General features: G+C 28.6%; 1 protein-coding gene across 2 annotated transcripts in view; it reads left to right on the top strand.

Moving 5' to 3' along the window:
- Positions 1–12702, top strand: part of EMC1 (ER membrane protein complex subunit 1) — a 20628-nt gene that overhangs the window by 5438 nt on the left and 2488 nt on the right. Inside the window, exons 8-16 of one of the 2 annotated variants that reach the window (XM_014429664.2) lie at positions 862–879; positions 4913–5085; positions 5293–5457; positions 6184–6238; positions 7041–7270; positions 8821–9007; positions 9734–9931; positions 10188–10313; positions 11543–11764. In XM_014429664.2, coding sequence (XP_014285150.1) covers positions 862–879; positions 4913–5085; positions 5293–5457; positions 6184–6238; positions 7041–7270; positions 8821–9007; positions 9734–9931; positions 10188–10313; positions 11543–11764 — 1374 coding nt within the window. The remainder of the gene's footprint in view (positions 1–861; positions 880–4912; positions 5086–5292; positions 5458–6183; positions 6239–7040; positions 7271–8820; positions 9008–9733; positions 9932–10187; positions 10314–11542; positions 11765–12702) is intronic. The other variant, XM_014429665.3, reaches the window with a different exon arrangement.

Below are 12702 nucleotides of genomic sequence, written 5' to 3'. Positions count from 1 at the left end.
GATTATTTGAAAATATTTATTTATTTATAATTTCCCCCAAAAAAAACGACAGGACTTTTTGAATGACCTGGTAATAAGATTTATTTTTATCCTCATCTTTACACTATCGCACAGTATACAAAGGTATGGATTTTCACAATTGACATTTTGACCCTTTATCAAATATTTTTATTTCTTTAGCATTACAATACTTATCTTGGACTACAAATTGTGTAATTGCAATTTTTTTTTTTAATGAATCATTTAGAGTTGTTCACAATAAAATGAAATTTATTAATTTTCTATTGTAAATATTATTTTATATCTTTTTTCTTTTTGTTCACCCCATGCCTGGTTATTTCTGACATATTCTATCCATGGTGGGTGCAGTCAAGATTTCTTTCTGTGGGATCGCCACAAAAAAGCTGAATTCGAACCAGTACTGCTGCGGTAACTATTAGTTAAAAGCGGGATAGTCCATTAATTAAAGATGGTGCTTCTTTTGTTGAATAAACCAAGACAAATCCTATTTTGGCCTGCTAAATATTCTTCTGAAAGATAATAAGTAAGCTTGGGCAAGTGGTTATCATTAGCTGACAAAATAAGTACCTTACATCTATCAGGGAATTGGATAAGCCAGGTGGTTAGAACACACTACTAACATGTGTGTGTCCCAAGTTTTATTTTTATTAGTAACACTAGAAGTTATAATCTTAACATCCTCAAAGCTATTGTGATGTTCACGTGATCGTCTTGTGATCTCACCCGTCTTTAAGGTTTCTTATTTGTATATTTTTAATAAAAATAATTTATCTTTTATAATTATATATTAAATCTGTTATGCTGAATATTAATATTTATGAAATAATTTTTATTCAACAGTGGACTTTGGATTAACAAGTAAGTAACTCTAAAGTAGCATGGAAGTTTTGATTGCATTGTATTGTGTGCTTGGCAGTGATTTTTTTTTTTTGTACAAAGGAAGAATAATGAAATTTTGAAATTTTAGGTTATATTTTTTAATATATGTCACTTCTTTACTTTAATAGTACCACATTGAAGGAAAAAAAATGTTTGATTTTATTTTGAATTGAACGTATTCCAAAGAAAGTACAGTATAGGGGTTACTTTCTCTACTTGGGTCCCCTTATAGGCTTTCTTGAAGCTAGTTGGATTGTCACAGACCAACACCTGTCTATAGTTTAATCTAAACTATAATTATATTAAATTATTATATCACTATTAATTGTAGTGGAAAATGTTGGTAACATGAACAAAGTTAACTTACCTACATAACCTTATGATTTATTAATTCAAAAATGCTTTTGTTTTTATATTTTATTGTCTCGACATAAAAATTTTTTAATGCCTGTTTTGATCAATATAAGTCTTAATCCAACTTAACTGGTGTTTAGCAGGAACCTCTGCCTATAACTCCCTGATGAAGACCTGAAAATTAGGTCGAAATGTCGGCACAAATAAATAATTTGTTTGTTTATTTCTGTTTTTTTCTCCTGACCTCACCCTCCGACCATCTTCTCCTCTTATTTATCTACGGTCAACTATCTTCACCTCATTATAAGTCTTTATCCATTTCTTTTATGAAACAGTAAATAGATATATTATTGACTAGGTATAATCAATGAGAGGCTGGTTCAGTCTGTTTTGATCAATATAAGTCTTTATCCATTTCTTTTATGAAACAGTAGATATATTGTTGACTGTAGATATAATCAATGAGAGGTTGGTTGGGGATTCAGTCAAGAGAGAAAACAAACAGCTATTCTAAAACTTCTTTTAATATGTGCTGACGGTTCAAAACTTTAGGATTTCACATGGCCTTTCCTTTATAGACTTACTGAAATGTCTAAGGAATTCTGGAATGGGGATATTAAAATCATTTTTGCATTTGGAGAAAAGTTTATAGAAATCTTTTAATATTGGATTTTTTACCAATGCTTTACCTGATTACTGACATTTAATGTTTGTTTATTAAAGATTTACTGCCCATATGTACTCCAAATTCCTCAGGAAAGGTGGGTTATCCTACAAGTAACCTAGCTATTCTAACCAGAGCGAGAAAGGCACAATTTATTTGGCCCTGTATACTCCATTATGGCAATTGGTTAAAATAATAAAGGGTCTGTCACAATATAAATCACTACCTATCCGAGGCTAATTAGAACCGGCACCACTTTTGACTTAAGAGTGCTATGGCAATCCCTGCACAATATCAGCCACCACTGGCTCACATTTATCCTTTTTTAAACTATCTTATGTTACCTCTGACCATCTGTAAAAATTACTGTTATCATTTTAGGAGTTAATAGTATTGACCTTTTAGCTAAATTTTATATTTTTTTAGTATTAGGTGTAAAGTTCTTTTTTTTTTACTTGACCAAATTTTTATGCCATTGCTTTTACAAAAAAAAAAAATTAAAAACAGTTAAACTTTTGTTAAGCAGCCAACTCATGACTGGGACACTGTCAATCCAAGATGTTATTATTTCAAATATAAAACTTAACAGAAATGTAAAATAACACTAGTTTATGATGTAAATAATATTTATGTTGAAATTTTATTATATATTTAAATCTTTGAAAAGGACTAATAATACACAATGTAAAAATTAACAATGACAGCAAAGTTCTGGTTTTTTTTTTTAAAAAAGTCAATTATTTTCTCTTTTTTTTTCAACATTTACTATATCTCGTATCCAAAACTTCTCCAATTGTTCATGATTAAAACATCTATCTGTTTCTCTTCCTATTTTGTCTTCTGTTTTTTTTTTTAACTAGGATAGTTAACTATACTTTTTATATAATAACATTACCAAAACGGAATAAAATGATCAAAATGTATTTGAAACTGTTTGAATTACAAACACGGACTTATAAAATATTGTTAAATTTTATAATGATTACTGTATTTTCTTTTGTAATATTTTGCATGTTGCATGAATCTGATGACTTTTGGAAACATGTTTTTAATGTGAATAAAATGAAATTTTCTTCTGTCTTTAGATGGAATCATTTATAATATCAATGTCCTGTGTTTACTAATCAGTTTTTGTGTTGTCCTTGATGTGTTTTTCATTTCTGAATTAATTAATTTGTTTTCCCTTTGTGTGTGTGTGTTTGTGTGTGTGCGTGCTTGTGATTTGTTTAGTTTGGTAAAAGGAAAATATTTATGTATACACCGTTTTATTTTGTTGAACATTTTAATTACTCTTGATTTGTGTTTGCTATTGGTTATGTTGATAATATGGAAGATGTTTTTGATAATTTTGTATCAAATTTTAGTTGATTATACTACTGTCCAAATTGGACTATAAATTTATAAAATCATAAAAATAAATATTTAATTGTTTATATGCTTAAATAATGTTCCATATAACCATAAGTAATAAATTTCTGAAACATTATAGTACATGACAGTAGATATCATTTAATATATAAGAGATTCTCTACTTTCTATTGCAATATTTTAGATGTTGGTATTTTTTATGTTATGGATTAATATTTTAGTACTATAGGGTAGAGGTCTCCAATTTTTTTTTTAACCCTAATACCTCACTCATTCCTTCCCTAAATCGTATTGATCACACTGACTTTTCCACTGATAGTCTGGACATTAAAGATCAGAAAATGAGAATTGGAAAATATGTAGATCTCTGTTTTCAGGGGCATTGTCACAACTATTTGATGGGAGTGGCAAAGCTTAAATTTCTCATTAATTACCTTTTTTTTTTTTTTATTCATTTAATACCTGCCTGGTGGGGCTTACATGTTTAATGTAAGAGGTACATTTTTTTTTTTTTTACAATTGATTATGGGAAGGGTATAGCCTCCTACAAAAGACACCCCTAACTATATATAATGTTGTAAATAAAAAAAAAATTAAGATGAAATAAATAGATAAAAATAATAATTCTTAATAAAAGATATAAGTAAAGTTAATAACAAGAACAATGACATTTATAGATCTAGAAAAATTAATAATTGACTTGTAATGGAAAAAAAAGTTAATTTTAGAAAAAGATGAAGAGGAAAAAAAAATAAAAATAAAATTTTAGAATGATGATTACAGAACTGATAAATATAGAACTTATAAAAGGATGTCCTGCAGCAGGCTGGGCTTCAGTCTTCGGGTTGTGGTTGGGTTTCCCAAGTTGTAGGTCACTGCTCCTTTAACTGAAGGTAACTAGGAGTGGAACTATGAACATTTTTTTTTATATAATCCTCTATTGTCTCCATTTGTAATTCCTTATGCAATAGGCTGTAATAATTACCTATAACTATAATAAAATATCTTATAAAATAGGCTTGAGTTACAAGCCTACCTTCTACGCCACAACCCCTGATGAAGACCTGAAACTCAGGTAAAAACGTCGGCATAAAATAAATAAATATGGTTTTGTTTATTTATGTTGTTCTTTGCTGACCGCACCCTCCCCCCCCCCCTGACAAACTTCTCCAATCATAAAATATCTTAATTTCCTCAACTAAATTATGAAATATTTTCATTTTCTTGGCATAATAATTTTCTTTTTTGTTCAAAGGCAGCATTATATTTTTAAAATCCCAATTTCTTAACTTTGGCGGTATTTATATTGGTTTTAAATTTTAATATCTCTTTGATTAAAGTTTTATTACAATTTTAGCAGTTTGAAATTGGTTCTCAACTTCTTGGATTTTCAAATGATTGAGACGAAAGGAAAGGGAGATTACACCATCTACCCTTTCCGCAACAACTTCTCTGACTGGCTTCACTTTAAAATATTTGAATTTTATTTTATTTGTAAATATTTTCATTTCATGTCTGATTATTAAACATATTTAAAGTAAGCATGGTTCTTCTTAATTTTATCAGTCAAATATAATCCATATGTTAGAATATTTGTTGATTAAAGTTCATTTGATTCAACTTTAGGTGGAATCGTGGGAATGTTATATAGGAGAATACATAGCCAGTGCCTACAGATTGTGAATGCGGTTATCAGCATTCTGGGATTGAAGGAACATAGAAATCAATCGAGAGAAGACCTCGTCAAGGATCAATTTGGTCTTCATAAGCTCATTATCATTGTTACAAAAGTAGCCAAGGTAGGTTGTTTAATTTAATTTGTAAATAAGTTATTATATAAAAAAAATTTATAGTACAATTATGAGCTAATGAGGTCGAATTATAATCATTTGAAGTTTATTTTCAATCATCAATTTCTTTTAGTAGTGCCTCATTTATTAGATTGTTATAATTAACATCTTTAATTGAAATTTTCATCAGTCTCTATTAAATTTATTTTTCTACAGATTTATGGAATAGAAAATGTTGATGGAGATATCATTTGGCAACATCACCTGAAGGATGTAAAACTCTTTTCAGCATTGGAATCGCCATATGTACCTCTTTTTGTTCAAAGAACAAGCAGACATCTTCCGTATCCAGCAATATGCACTCTTCTCTTTGAGCAGAAGGTAATATCAATTAGGATTAGGCTTTTATCATGTATGATATAAATTATTTATGAGCAAAAATATTGAGCATTAAGTTTAATTTTGTTATATCAACAGTGATTAGAAAGTTTCAATTGTCTTAACATAGCAACATAGTAAGACAATTAAGATTGTATTTAAAATAAATAATAATATCAATATTTAGAACTATCAATATAGTTCACCACCACAAAGGATAGAAATATAAATTCAATTATTAAAGAATTTTTTTAGTATTATGGAATTCCTTACTTTGTCACAAATAAAATCATACATAAAGACCTTAATGATCCCTATGTAACCGATCTAGCCCGAACCAGATATCACTCCTTCCATTACAAACTCCCTAACCACTCAAACCCCCTAGTTTCTAACCTTGCATCCTCTTCCATTCCTGACAATCCTCCGAGGCGCCTGAAAAGAAGATGGTCACGAAACCTGCTAATGTAAAATGTCATTAGTTGCTCTACGCGCCTGTAACACTCCATTTTAACCAAGATCAAATTTACAGAATGTATTATATAAAATACAGTTGTCAATTTCAATGAAGATATTTAAAAAAAAAAAAGAAGTATTATGGATTACAAAACTTTAAAAATTTAAGTGCTAATGTTATTAAGTTACTTAGATTAGACTAAAAGATTTTAATCTTTACATTTAAATTATGAAAATATTTTTGACCAAAATTCTGTAATTTTATGCTTAAAGGGGACAGAAAATACAGCATTGTATGCATTCAATCCAATCAGTGGACAAGCTCTATGTAAGTTAATAAATATTAATATATATATATGATAATAACACACTCCTATGTATTAAGTATTCTCCATCTTTATTTTTTTATTGGAAGATCATTGATTGAGCGTGTGTAATATATAAAAGGAAGATATTCTGGGTGTGGTCAAAATAACTCAGGTAGTAATTAAACTATTTATTGTAAGCTGTTCCCTTGTCCCCCCCCCACCAATATTTATTGCTCATTTTTATATAAATTTTCTCATATTTTAAATAATTTTTAGTTTGCTTTATTTCAGGTTATCTGTTACATTATTTTAGTTGTTTGTATCTTTTTTAGTCCTGACGAAGCCCTGCAAAGCGGGGTCAAACATTGACTCCTAATAAACAGTTTAATTATTATTTGAGTTATTTTGACCGGTATTGCACTTTTGTATATCTATTTTTTTAAGTTTCCCTTGATTATTACTTTTTCTTATACATTCTTATTTCTCTTTACCATCCACATTATTTTTTACATTCAATTGTATTTGTCTTTAGTTTTTCTTATTTTTATTCTTACATTTGATGTAGCCCTGATGAAAGCATACGTTTTGGACCTAAATATAGGAAAAATTAATTTAAAACATTATAATTCACGATCCCAATTATTGGGATCCGTCAAAATTTTGAATTTTTTTTTATTATTCCTTTTTCCTTTATATATTTATTTGTTTACTGCTTAATATATCTCATGTTATTATTTTGTTATAAGTTTTTTTTTGTCTTATTAATTTTTTATTCAGTTCATATTTTAAATGTTATGAATGCATTTTATTTATTTATTTCAGTTGGTGGGCTCAATGTTTATAACTTTCATGTAAAGCAGACACTCTTGCTTCCGAAAGAAAATGACGAATTTATTAAGAGCCTGTTGTTAATAACTGATGATGACAAGGTAGAAGCATTCCCCCCTGAAACTATTCAAGAAGCATTGGATTTCCATCAGGATCTTTTTGTATATACGTCAGATGTTGAAACCGGGGACTTAAATGGCTTCAGTTTAGTTAAATCTAATCAGGTAAGAAAATATATTTGTCTATTTTATATTAGGCTAATATTCCTTGTGAAAAAAAAATAATGTGTACCAAGCACATGAGACACCGTAGCTTCCTCACTATTTTTACACATATAATTGTAAATAGGTCTTCTAATTATCATATTTCTTTTCCCACTATAGCACAAATACTTATATAACACAGGTTGTATGAAATTTCAGTTTTTCTTGTGACCTGCATTCTAGTGAGGATCAACTTTACACCATTATAATTAAAGCATAGATTATAGCAAGATTCATGATTTCTCAGTGATAGTCTTGTTAGGTATAAGCAGAACAGGTTATTGTTCTCATTTGGAAACATAAAAGTTTGACTGCCAATCACACTTTATAATTCAACTTATTTTTACTAATTTATTTTTGTATCATTAAATGTATATTTGAAATAACAAGAAAGAAATTCATGGACTTATATTACGAGTTTCTAAATATATAGATCAGAAGCAAAAGAATCACAGTCTTAAGAAAACTACAATTTTATGACTCTATTTAGATGATAGAAGAGCATAGGGAAAAAAATGTTCATATAATTAAACATTTTATTTAATTGCAATTTAATTCACAAAGCAATTGGTGTTTAATAATATGGTGTTTAATATGTTTAAAAAATTGTGGAATCTATGTTCCTGATTGGGAACAATGGGCAATAAACGATTAATTAAATGAAATATTTCTTTTAATCTGTTTTATTTAATAAATATTTTATACTATTTTATTTATTGAAAAGGTGAAGCGTTTCAATTTTTGTCTAACCCAAGCCAATTTGCCCTAGCACGCAAGAAGTATAAAGAATTTACATTTCAAGTACTGTTTTATTTAAACATAGTATACGTTCTTTTTATTCAAATGTATGTGTGTTTGTGATTGTAACTTTTATCTAAGTTCTTTTATTATCTCTAATTATTTCATATTTAAAAACAATGTTGAAAAACAAACAAAATTTAAAAAGATATATTTTTGTTAGTTTGAAGTGAATATTATGCTAAAATCACATAAGCCCAACACAAAATATTATATTTCTGAAATTCAATTTTTTAACCTTAAAATACAGATGGCATGGCCATAAAACCTCAAATACTTGTTTATTCAACTTATTTATTAAGATCATAGTTTACCTCTTCTCTCCCCTCAAAAAAAAAAAAAATCTGTTTTCTTACAAATGAACATTTTTTCAGTTTATTTTCATCTCCAATAAAGTTTCAAAAATTGGATTGAATTACCTCCTGAGATCTGATGTAAGTGGGCTAATATTATTTATAAGTATGGAATCAGTTTCAACTTTTGAAGTTATAAAATAAAAATTTATTATATTTTAGTATTCATTTTCTGACTCTTTCATTTCTCCCTCTTTGTTTTTTTAATTATATATGTTCAGATTGTAATTAGGTCATTTTCATCATCAGTCCCTGATAGTCGTGTAGATCTTTGATATATGTCTTAATAACCTGTAAACTAAATATCAGTAACTGATATTACTGTCTTTTAATTAATTATAATATTTGTTGTGTTGGCAGAAGTTACATGCTATTAGAGTATGGAACGTACAACTCAATGCTCCTGTAACTAGCATCGCTCAAAAGAACAAGGCAGAGAGAGTCCATTCTCAGGGAAGAGTACTCGCTGACAGGAGTGTCTTATACAAGTACATTAACCCACATTTGGTCGCAGTAGCTACCCACACCATAGATCCTGTTCATAAGAGTGAGTCTTTGTTAATCAAGTTTAATTAAGAGCTATGTTATCTTGTAAGTCTGAAAAATATTTTGTATAAAAACGCATTATTCTAGAGATATTTCAAAAGAATTTTTGATAGGAGAAAATTATATGTAATATATAGGTTTTTGTTCACAAGTAAATAATTTATAAATAGTTCTTTGAGTGTATATGATATATGAGTGTTGTTGTAAGCACATGTTTATGGTTTTGTTGAATTTGTTTTTTAGCAGCCTGAAGATGGGGGAAATCTCCTGAAACGTTGCTGATGATATGAAATAAACTATTGTTTTTTAATAAGGAAGAATTTATGTCATTCACTAAATCCTTTTTAATTCCATAAGACTCTTCCAGTAAAAGGATTATTAAATTTAAAAGAATTTTTATTTGAGGAGAAGATGGTTGGGGGTGCGGTCAATGAAACACAAATAAGTATGATTAACTTATTTTAATGTGTTAACATTAAAATAAGTTAATCATAATTATTTGTGTTTCATTGACCCGCACCCCCAACCATCTTCTCCTCATTTATCATCCACGGTCAACTATCTCTCATAATTATGAATTTTTATTTGCTTTGCTTTTGTCACCAATTTGTGTAATAATGAGTTTAATTATGTCTAAACTCATTATTTCTGAAAATACTCTATATTAATTGAAATTCAGCCCGCGAATAACTACATCTTTTATCTAAATTCCTTCTTTATTTTTCAGACATGATTACTGTTTATCTGATTGATACAGTAAGTGGAGCAGTCATTTTTAATGCAGCTCATAAGCGTGCCATGCCGCCTGTCCATATGGTCAATTCTGAAAATTGGATCGTCTATTCTTATTTTAATGACAAAGCCCGCAGAACTGAAATGATTTCTTTAGATCTCTATGAGGGAAAATCAATGAGAAATTCAACAGGTAATCTTATTGTTTATCTATTCTAAGAGGAAGGACGGAAGGTTTTCATAATAAAGTACATAATTAATGTATATTATTTAATTTTTACTGACATTTTGTTTTACATTGATGTAATTTTATGCACATGAAATCTTGGTAAACATTGAATTATACAGCTTTATGTTTTAGTTTGATTGTATCTGTCTTATTAACAAAAATTATATGCAGTATCTTAATTGGATATATTATTTGTGTATTGATTATTATTATGTTACAGAATTCTCATCTCTTACCTATCTCGTGGAACCAATTATTGAGAGGCAAGCCTATATTTTTCCACATAACATTATGGCAATGAAGGAAACTATAACTGAAAAAGGAATAACTAACAAACACATTTTAGGTTAGTATTTAAAGAATTTTATTAATCTTACCCATTTTATTTTATAGTTATTCAAAAAATGTTATTCATCAGATGTATCTTTCTTAAATACCCTTTAGTTAATTTGTTTTATTATTAACGATTTTACTATTTCAAACTGATATACTTTTTTAAAAAAAAACTGCTTGCCTTTTTATTATTATCATTATTGTTTCTCTCTTACAGTCATTCCTTCTTCCTCATCTTGTAGCTTCCTTGTTTGGTTCATATATTTTACATTTCTACAAAGCATAGTGAGAGTATTCATTTGGATTGAAGTCCATTTTTCTGCAGGATATTGTCTGACGCTTTCTCTAAAGGAATTTTTTTTTTTTTTTTTTAAGACTAACTTTATATTTTATACTAGCTGTACTCCATGGTTTCACCCAAAATAAATTTGGATTATATTTGCCACTGATTTAATGAAAATTTATGTGGAAAAAGAAAAAGACCAATCAATAAAAAAAACCGACTTAACAGAAAGCGTCTTTAAATTGTTTGTGAGAAAACAGTTTTTCTTGGGTCAACTCTTGCCTAATTGCTAATATAAAGCATTAGAAAAAACATAATCAGATAAAAAGATAATGGGTTTTTATGTGAACCTGCACAGATTGAAATAAAATGAACTTTATGAAAATGAAATTTATTGTTCCTAAGTACAATATCTTTGCTAAAACTGGTATGAGTTGGATGGTTTATAGTTTGCCAGACCAGAAATGGCTAGTTAGGGGTAAAAACAAAATAAAATAAGTAGTAATGTTAACATTGTGTCTTGTAAAGTATCTAATTATCTTTCAAATGAGCAGCCAAAATGTTAGTGCATATGTAGTGTATTTGAATATTAAAAAAAAAAAAAATCTTATAGACTGTAGAGTCCATATTTTTTTTAATACAAGCCTTATTATATATCCACAGCATAAAGAAAATCATCATTAAAAATTTCAGCTTCGTAGGCATTGCCATGGAGACATTATTTACCTTAGCAACTTTTTTTATTGTGTGATTACTGCTCGGTTACTATGGGTCTTAGCATGATGTTATATAGAAAAAAGTCTTCCATAATAAACAGCCTTTCTAGCACCCAATTTTTAAAGTCTAATAGTTTCTTAAATTATTGCTTCTAACCAACAAACTCAGCTATTTGTAATATTATAGATTTAGAAAATTAGTATCTAAGTACAGATATATACCTAACAATACATGTGTTTTAGTGGGAGTTAGTACTGGAAGTGTCGTTGAAATTCCATGGGCTCTACTCGATCCGCACAGGTCAAACGATGTGAGAGAGGAAGGTGTGCTGCCTTATACACCAGACTTGACTCTCCCACAAGAAGCAACTCTTACATACAACCATAGCCTGCCTCATATCACTGGTATTCACACCTCTCCGGCTGGGTTAGAATCGACCTCTCTGGTTCTCGTATATGGCCTAGGTATATATCAAATATTTAGAAAATCTATAGTTTTATCTTATTGGTTTATTAAAACAGAACAATTTTATTCCTGGATATATAGTCTTTAAGTATATTAATTGTGCAAATTTTGCTTGCTTTTGTCTTCCTGTAACAAAGTTCTTAAGTCTCACTGGACCTATTCGAAATTACACTGTTCCTGTCTTAACCCTTTTCTTGGCACACAGTGACATGAGTGGTACCATTACTTTCTAGAATGTTGTGATGTTCTAAACATCGCAAAAATCACTATATGACCAACAATACCTAGTTTGGATCCTTGTCTCACTCTGGTACCACTTTTGTTTTACGAAACTGTTGTTTGAATATGAAAAATAAAATTAAGATAATGTTATTTTCCAGTCAACTAGGGACCGTAAAGAAGTTTCATTGGAAAGTTTTGGAGAAACTTTATGATACATATGATTCACAAAAAATAATACATAAAACAATGCATGATTTTTTGGTTAATTAAGCTAACATAAACAAGTATGAATATTAATTTTTTTTACCTTTATTTTATTTTATAATTGTGGGAAAAACATGAGGTCACTAAGTTGAAATTCGTACTACCAACCTAAAAGCAAATATTAGCACCTTTTCAGAATTTCTCCAAAACATTCCAGTGAGATCCCATTTCTGTCATTTCATTGAACCCTATTAGACTTAATGCATATTCTCTTAAATGATACTCTGGACCTAAAAAATCATTGCGTAAAAAATTTAAAGAATTTACTTTTATACAAATTTATTTTTGCATAATTAGTATAGATTAATTTTTAAAAAAAATAAATAAATGCTAAGTTTTCATGCTATAGGGAAAAATCAAGAAAAACATTTTTTTTTGTTTTATTGCATTTTTTCTGGGAAAACTTGGAGATCACTAAGTTAAAATTGAAGGTTTGCAACCCAAAAATATA

Source organism: Halyomorpha halys, unplaced genomic scaffold (genome assembly GCF_000696795.3).
Source record: "Halyomorpha halys isolate HHAL.00 unplaced genomic scaffold, Hhal_1.1 Scaffold813.1, whole genome shotgun sequence".
NCBI classification, from domain to species: domain Eukaryota; kingdom Metazoa; phylum Arthropoda; class Insecta; order Hemiptera; family Pentatomidae; genus Halyomorpha; species Halyomorpha halys.
This window is presented reverse-complemented; position numbering and strand designations above follow the sequence as displayed.